At 42.0% G+C, this 9,570-nt stretch overlaps 1 protein-coding gene across 1 annotated transcript in view; it reads right to left on the minus strand.

The window, feature by feature from the left end:
* LOC124131833 (lysosomal-trafficking regulator-like) overlaps positions 1–9,351 on the minus strand; it is a 104,490-nt gene extending 95,139 nt beyond the window's left edge. The window contains exon 1 of the mRNA XM_048403570.1: positions 9,164–9,351. Coding sequence (XP_048259527.1) covers positions 9,164–9,247 — 84 coding nt within the window. The 5' untranslated portion in view covers positions 9,248–9,351. The remainder of the gene's footprint in view (positions 1–9,163) is intronic.
* Positions 9,352–9,570: the final 219 nt, after the last annotated feature.

A 9,570-nucleotide genomic window follows, 5' to 3' on the forward strand; every position in this document is an offset into this window, starting at 1 on the left:
TAAGACAATCTTCATTTGGTTTGGTGGGTTTATCAACCAATATGTGAAAACAAAAACTAAGAAAGGTTTAAATAATATTTCTGTGACCACACAAACTGTTTTCCACATGGACAAAGCAAGACAGCCACAATGGCAGTGCTACCCCGTAGGTATTCTTTGTAAGCCACCTGCTTTTGAAACATTATAATAAGTGTCAATCTTATTTGAGGACATGGTAGTGTACATGGTGTACATGATTTTCACTGGCACAGTCTAATTTATACCTTACAATTTTTTAGTTCTATCAGCGTATGTTCTTACAACATATGGGTGGGTGGGTGCGTGCATGTGTGGGTGCGTGCATGTGTGGGTGCGTGCATGCGTGTGTGCATGCATGTGTGGGTGTTTGCATGTGTGGGTGCGTGCATGCAAGTGTGCATGCATGTGTGGTTGTGCATGTGTAAGTGCGTGTGTGCGTGCATGCGTGTGTGTGTGCATGTGTGGGTGGGTGCATGCATGGGTGCATGCATGTGTGGGTGTGTGCATGCATGTGAGGGTGTGTGCATGCATGGGTGTGCGTGCATGTGTGGATGTGTGCATGCATGGGTGTATGCATGTGTGTGTGTGTGTGTGTGTACATATGTGGGTGTGTGCATGTGTGGGTGGGTGCATGCATGCATGCATGGGTGTGTGTGCATGTGTGGGTGTGTGCATGCATGGGTGCATGCATGTATGTGTGTGTGTGCATGTGTGGGTGGGTGGGTTTGTGCATGCCTGCAAGCATGAGTTGGGTTCAATACCGCTTTAAACAGTATCCAGGTATTTTGCACAGCTTAATTTTGGGAGAAAAACCTGAAGTGATGCAGGTCTCAGAGTTTACCACTTTGGTGAAACCCTTGATCACAGGTTTGGTGCTGACCAACCTTGAAACCTTTTTGGGCAAAATGGGATTCAAACCCACCGTCATAGGTTTATGGCATGCCCAAAGAGATGCTACTCTACACACTGCCTTAGATGACTGGGCCACCCATGCTCCCCACAAGACTTCAAGACCTATTTACCTGCCTAGCCAAACACACATTGAAACAACAAATGAGATCAGATCCTGTTCTACTTTTGGTTGCAAATAAATAATTGGGGTCAGGTTTATCTTGAATCATGACGATCCAAGTTTCGTTCCACTGAATCTATTCGTACAAACAACAATAACAGCCCACTCTTATAAAAATCAACATTTATCCATGTATGTGAATTACATAGACCAAATCAGCAAACTTTATTAAATATTTTTCTTGTGTATTATCACAGTTATATCAGTATTGGTATTATAAATGGAATATTTTGATTAAATATACCACAAACATCTGGTACATGTTAGAACTTATTTCCAATTTTCAATACTGTATCAAATTAGATGCATGTAGATGTGTCCCATTTGGGACATAAACAAAAATGGTGCATTATGCCTGTATTCTCTCATATGTACTGATGTTTGTCAAATGTTGATGCAAATTAACATACTGGTCTGTATACACTGTAAGAATTCATACTAGCCTTCTGGCTGAGACAAGCAAAACTTGCCAGGATGAGTGGAGTCTCCTTACCCTGCTGGCTAGTTCAATGCAGAGAAATTATTTAATAACAAACAAACCATAATGGGGCTTTATAATAGTCAGCTCTGGGGCCCTGGTCTGTCCCAGACAGCCCTACAGGAACACAATCATGGGGTACTGGGAGCCTGGTCTGTCCCAGACATCCTTACAGTAACACAATCATGGGGTACTGGGAGCCTGGTCTGTCCCAGACATCCTTACAGGAACACAATCATGGGGTACTGGGAGCCTGGTCTGTCTCAGACATTCTTACAGGAACACAATTATGGGGTACTGGGAGTCTGGTCTGTCCCAGACAGCCCTACAGGAACACAATTATGGGTTACTGGGAGCCTGGTCTGTCCCAGACATCCTTACAGTAACACAATCATGGGGTACTGGGAGCCTGGTCTGTCCCAGACATCCTTACAGGAACACAATCATGGGGTACTGGGAGCCTGGTCTGTCTCAGACATTCTTACAGGAACACAATTATGGGGTACTGGGAGTCTGGTCTGTCCCAGACAGCCCTACAGGAACACAATTATGGGGTACTGGGAGCCTGGTCTGTCCCAGACATTCTTACAGGAACACAATTATGGGGTACTGGGAGCCTGGTCAGTCCCAGACATTCTTACAGGAACACAATCATCGGGTACTGGGAGCCTGGTCTGTCTCAGACATTCTTACAGTTACACAATCATGGGGTACTGGGAGCCTGGTCTGTCCCAGGAACACAATCATGGGGTACTGGGAGCCTGGTCTGTCCCAGACATTCTTACAGGAACACAATCATGGGGTACTGGGAGCCTGGTCTGTCCCAGGAACACAATCATGGGGTACTGGGAGCCTGGTCTGTCTCAGACAGCCCTACAGGAACACAATTATGGGGTACTGGGAGCCTGGTCTGTCTCAGACATTCTTACAGGAACACAATTATGGGGTACTGGGAGTCTGGTCTGTCCCAGACAGCCCTACAGGAACACAATCATGGGGTACTGGGAGCCTGGTCTGTCCCAGACATCCTTACAGTAACACAATCATGGGGTACTGGGAGCCTGGTCTGTCCCAGGAACACAATCATGGGGTACTGGGAGCCTGGTCTGTCTCAGACAGCCCTACAGGAACACAATCATGGGGTACTGGGAGCCTGGTCTGTCCCAGACATCCTTACAGGAACACAATCATGGGGTACTGGGAGCCTGGTCTGTCTCAGACATTCTTACAGGAACACAATTATGGGGTACTGGGAGTCTGGTCTGTCCCAGACAGCCCTACAGGAACACAATTATGGGGTACTGGGAGCCTGGTCTGTCCCAGACATCCTTACAGTAACACAATCATGGGGTACTGGGAGCCTGGTCTGTCCCAGACATTCTTACAGGAACACAATTATGGGGTACTGGGAGCCTGGTCAGTCCCAGACATTCTTACAGGAACACAATCATCGGGTACTGGGAGCCTGGTCTGTGTCAGACATTCTTACAGTAACACAATCATGGGGTACTGGGAGCCTGGTCTGTCCCAGGAACACAATCATGGGGTACTGGGAGCCTGGTCTGTCCCAGACATTCTTACAGGAACACAATCATGGGGTACTGGGAGCCTGGTCTGTCCCAGGAACACAATCATGGGGTACTGGGAGCCTGGTCTGTCTCAGACAGCCCTACAGGAACACAATCATGGGGTACTGGGGGCCTGGTCTGTCCCAGGAACACAATCATGGGGTACTGGGAGCCTGGTCTGTCCCAGACATCCTTACAGTAACACAATCATGGGGTACTGGGCCCCTTTTATCTTGAGTATACAAACTTATGCTAACTGAATGCTGACAACAACGCTGATCCAGATCCAAGACAAGGATGTTCACGAAATCTCCAGACACAAGGGGGTGGTGGGTTAGTGTAGTTGTTAAAGTGTTCGCTCGTCACTCTAAAGGCCCGAGTTCGATTCTCAACATGGATAAAATGTGTGATGCCCATTTCTGGTGTCCCCTGCTGTGATATTGCTGGGATTTTACTAAAAGCACCGTTAAACTATACTCACTCACTCACTCACTATGGGTAATAAGCCCTTTAAATTTACTGGTTTATTTTATAAGCTTAGTAGAGTGAAATATATTGTGTTTTCATCAATATTATTATATCAATGGTAAACAAATTTAACATACATCATGTACATGCAGGTTGGCTGGGAACTCACTCACTCACTCCAGAAATCTACCCGGTATATTGTTCCACATCCTCCCACATCCTATGCCGACAACCAGCAGCAGGATGTTTCCTTGAAACTCAGATTACAGGGAACACTACAGAGATGAACACAGCACATCACAGACACAACAATCCTGGTGTTATCACATGATGAGCACAGTCACATGAGGCTGACCGCTTGGTGTGTGATGGCGCTTAGTGTGTGATGGCGGGAGGTCAGTACAACCCCCTGATGCTCTGACCTCCGTTAGACCAACGTGAGAACTATCACGGGTGAGGAAGGACCATGTACTACCTCATTTACTGATGCTTATTTAGCATGGACTGCACTCATGGTGGTCACCCGCTTAGTGGTACCTGGTCAATTATCTGTGTAGTGACTGATATCACACTTGATATCAACTGGATGAGGTAGTTACCAAGCTGTGAGGATGCGTATTCTGTCGTAGTCACCATCACTCATCATGCTCATGCATTACATGTGATAATGCAGCCTTAGCAATTCAGGGTTTTTAAGAATAGGACTTGTGTAAACCTGATTTTTAACCTATACTAAAGCCAACTTATTGTTCTTAACTAAAGTTTCTTGAAACAGTGGAAAGCCTGCAAACTCAGTTGCTGGTATCCATGCCCAGGGCAATCTGGCAGTATGCCCTCGACTTTCTAATCAAGACTGTTACATCACTAAAACCTAATGTTGATTCTTGATTAATGAATGGTTAAAAGCCACAGGTTTTTACATGTAAATTCCATGGCGTGAATCAATATGCAACCGCATTTATCATGTTTTGAAAATGGTAATCCACTGTTTTCACACTAAGCCAGCAGGGCAGGTTTGTTTGTTTGTTGTTTAAAGCCGCACTTCCGATAACAATAAATATTACCAATTCAAAATGGTATTTAATCACCTAAGATTATGTTGTTTGTTTGCTGTTTAACGCCACATTCAGTAATATTCTGTATAATCCTAAAGAGAAATTTCACATGCATTTTTTGTTTGCCTGTTCAATTTTGTTGTTTAGCTTCACATTCAGGTAAAGAAAGGAACATTCCAGCTATATGACGCCGGTCTGGAAATAACTGAGTCTTGACCAGACAATCCAGTGAGTAACATCATGAGCCTTGATCCACGCAATTTGGATAAGGATGACATGCATCAACCAAGTCAGCGAGCCTGACCACCCGATCCCGTTAGTTGCTTCTTATGACAAGCACAATCACATGGGTTGCTGAAGACCTATGTTCACGGGTCAGTGGGGCAGGTGATGAAAGGGTGTTCAATCTTACATGTCACTTACTTCAGTTGTATGCATGCTGCAATCACTGGCAATGGTCTTTCTCGCCCGTTGTCATCAAATTCATTTTTAAACCATGATTATGGTATGGTTTCACTATATCAGTGTATATAAGTGTATTCCAATGGGTTTTTTTTATTCTTTCAGGTATTTCTTGCATTTAGAAGGATAATAAATTAGTTGAAACACGGCAGCAAGATTTTGGGTGAAAATGTAAAACACAAGCTAGGGATAAAGCCTGGGTGCTGAACTTCACTGGCCCTCATTTGTAGCTTGTCCTGCTTTGAGAAGATAACTATAACAATAGTAATACAATAACATATATATATCAGGGATTTTCTAGGATTAAAAAAATAAGCATCCCTTTTTCTTTTATTTAAAAGTGGGATTTTTTATAAAAATTATCATGCTTATTTCCTTAAATTCAGAGGCATTTCAACATTGTATTATGAGACTGCATTAACACTTCCTCGTCTTCATTGGTCCTGTTAACAGTGAAATACAGGTTACCTCACAAAGCCATGAAATAAGTTATCAGTTATTACATTATCAGGGAAATTATAATTCAGATTTTGGAAATTGTAGTGAAATCTGCTCCAGAATTGGGGTTGAATATCAGCCTATGAACAGATGGAGATACAACCTTGCATGCACATATGCATTCCCATACAATAGCTCCACAGTTTTCATTTCATCAGTTGTCAACTGCCTATAAGATAACAATATCAACACAGATGACAAATCAGTAAAATCTCATGAGATTAGACACTGGTACAGTCATGTCGCAGTTGTAGATCTCATTCTATGTATTATGGCATGAATCATACAGCCAGCTATTTATGACGCCCTCGTAAGAATACAATCACTAACCCACTTGTTATCCTGCTGGTAAAGCTATTGTACTATTGTCAGGTCACATGGCCTTTAAATGCATCCAGTTGTGGAGACTACACTACGGGCTGCAAACATCTTGTTGAAATAATTCTTCTAACAGCATAAGTGAAATCATGATAGACTGGACAAATAATAGCTGTCATGGCCATTTAACATTATTCAAAGAAGCAGCCAAGTTGCCTTTAAGTTCAAAGGATTTCCCACCTGAAGAATCCTTTTTTGCAAAATCTGTGCACATATTTCATTTTATGAACGTAATGCTTTCATCAACAGAGCTCCAGATAAGCTGCGTATCTGCGTGAAATACGCATCAGAAATGCAGAAATACACAGTAAAATATAATCCAAGCGTATCAAATATGCAACGAACATTACAGATACACTACAAAAATAAAACTTGTGCGTATCATCAAAATATTGTGAAGTAACCCTGCGTATTCGATTAGCAAATCAGCAACTTATTTTGAAAATAATAAAGGGGCATTCCGTCAACCTTGCCAAACTCCACGATGACAGTTACATCATGATCATTTGCCATCACACTTTCTTGTGGAAGTGGTATTTTTGAGTCCTATAAAGCTCTCGAACCCACACGACACCAGTTTGCAGGGACTAGATGAATAGTGTTTTTAAATATTTAACTTAAATACCCACATGTGTAAAAGCTAGTGGGTAACAGAAATTTGAATACGCAGGTAGAATTACCATGATTACTGATACCCAATGATTTTAAAATGCATGGGTAAAATACCCACAACACCAAAAAGCTTATCTGGAGCTCTGCATCAATGTTTTTACAAGACACAAAATATTGCTGTAACAATTCTTGCTTATTCTATCGTAGACACAATGTTTGGTACTCTAATTTCAAAGGATTTCATGAGTGTACGGTCATCCCGCCTGAAGAATCCTTTTTTTGCAAACTCTCTTCACTTATTTCGTTTTATGAACGTCATACTTTCATCATGGTTTTCACAAGACACAAAATATTGCTGTATCGATTCTTGATTCGCATGTTAAAGCTTATCAAGGCGTAGGCACAATGTTGAGTACCCTTCATTGATTCAACTCAAATACTTTTACAGTTTTATTACAGCTTGAGACCCATCGTTGATGGCCCCGTAAAAAAAATTGAACAAAGTCATAAGTACATGAGTAGTTTGTCCTGGCAAACCGCTAAGTAATAGAATATGCATTGCAACAGAAATATTGTACCATTCAAATATACAACCATTAAATCTACCTCCATTACAATTGCAACATATAAAATATGAGAACAGACACAAATTATAAGCACTGTTTGGTTATTTATTGTTTAACAGTGCATTCAGCAATAAGACAGCGAATTGTATATCATTAAGTCTGGACCAGACAATACAGTGATTTACCTTATAAGCAATGATCCACATCATTGAGCTACAAATCAACCAAGTGATGAAGCACTGGTTCTAATCCACCAGGTTGGTCTTAACATGCTTAAACCAGCACATGCAGCTGAGAGCAACTCTAACTTGGAGGGGTATATGCATGGAGTACCCCATGGAAGGCAAAAGAGAATGGCTGCTTGAATCATTGAGATTAATTCAGTTGTAGCAAGCACTCGAAGATCCGGGGTAGAATAGGTCGTCAGCAACCCATGCTTGTCGTAAAAGGAGACTAATGGGATCGGGTGGTCAGGCTCGTGTCAGGCTCGTGTGTCATCGTATCCCAATTGCGTGGATCGATGTTCGTGATGTCTGGTCCAGACTCAATTATTTACAGACCGCCGTCATATAGCAGGAATAGTGCTGAGTGCGGTGTTAAAGAACAAACAAACATACAAACAAAACTTGTAGGAAGCACATAACATTTTACAGATATTTCCCATCTGATAAATGCAGTAAGGGTTTGGGCAGTCCATGACAGTTTTACTTCCTCAATCATAAAGTTTCGATTCAAATAAGGAAATCTTCATCTGCAACAAGTTTATGGCTTCACAACACTGAACATATTTTATGTTTAACTTCTTTGAGAGGCATTTAGAAGTTGGAGTACTAAGTAAGGATAAGACTTATGGATGAACAACTTCTTTATTACAATTAGGAGCGACGTTTCGGTGTAGGTTCTAACACAGTTATCATGTTATCAAGCAAGTGATGATATTTTATGTTGCTGGTACACTGGTCACCCTGGAAGCCCCGTTCTAAAAAAATCTTCATTAAAATCCTGAGGACTTGAATCTATAGACCATGCCTATCTATTTAATCTGAACAAATGTTTATAAGTCATCTGAAGTTAAATCTAGTCAAATCGAAATTTGTATACAGACTCCCTGAACAAAATCGGCCAACTGGGTCCAGGTGATCACATAGCTGTCAACCCCTGGATGTCTAAATGAGTGAGAAGCCAGGGTGCAAGGGCTGCAAGCCCTGCTGGGCCCTGGTGGGGGGCGCAGGGTGGGGGGCACAGGGTGGCGAAGCCCCCCACCCCACCCCCACCCCGGGAAAAGTGGCTTTGAATCATTTTAAGACCGTTTTAATGGTCTTAGAGGGCATGTATTCTGAAATAACAACAAGCTATAGCGAAAGGGGAAGAATGAACCCAGTCTCGCCGTGTTGGTTGCAATCACGATAAATCGAAAGAGAAAAGCGTTTCAATACATTTTTATCTACATTTTATATGAATGCGTGAGAATTTCCCAAACTTGAGTGTGAGCGTGACATCGGTGATAAATGTGTGAGACTCACGCGAGATGCTGTAACATCAGTATCAAATAATCAAATGCTGGTTCTAAGGTGAATCTCAAAGATGTTAAACACTGTTGATGATGTTGATGATGGTATAGTAATCGTGGATTCAATAATATTTTATTTTTTCACACCTACTGCTATAACAACCCTACACGATAACATAAAATACGTTATATAACAACCGGTATCCCGAAGCAGACTCGTCAAGACTATTTAACCTACGAAGTGTGGTGCTCCCAATTTTTATGAACATGATAAAAGTTCTATAAATTCAATCCTCAGTTTCGATTTTACAAACTTTCTATCCACCGATAGTGACCTATGAAACATGCTTGGACTGACCTGACCGACACGCAATGGTCGGGTTGTAAGTGACACCGGGAAAGCGGTGAGATTGGAGTAGACAACCCGTTAATACCAGGCCTACTATAGTCTAGATGTTATACAAGGTATATTCCTTACCTGCGATGCATGTTTGTCTGACCGCCGGCGAGCGAGTTGGGCGTAAGTTTCCCATATTTCTGGTAGCAGAGACCCAGTATCCATTTCTCACAAGATATTGTGTACCGACACAGCCAAATAAGTTAAAAACACGCCGATACAGATTAGCATGGTGTTGCACCATTTCGACCCTTCGACATGACACTTGATTTGTGAGGCTGGCCGGTGTAAATGAATAATATTTCCTTGTAGAAATATAGTTCATATAGTTCGTCGGTAGCGCATCTCACTGGAAAATGAGATAACGTGATCAGGAGAAATATGTTTTTAAATATTTTCCGAAAATTGTATTATATATTAAAAAGAAACAATGTGTACTGTGACCGTCACTATTTCCAGTTTCAGTGGAGATTTTTCATCTGATCTCT

The sequence above is a fragment of the Haliotis rufescens genome, unplaced genomic scaffold (genome assembly GCF_023055435.1).
Source record: "Haliotis rufescens isolate VD_foot unplaced genomic scaffold, xgHalRufe1.0.p SCAF_3, whole genome shotgun sequence".
NCBI lineage: Eukaryota > Metazoa > Mollusca > Gastropoda > Lepetellida > Haliotidae > Haliotis > Haliotis rufescens.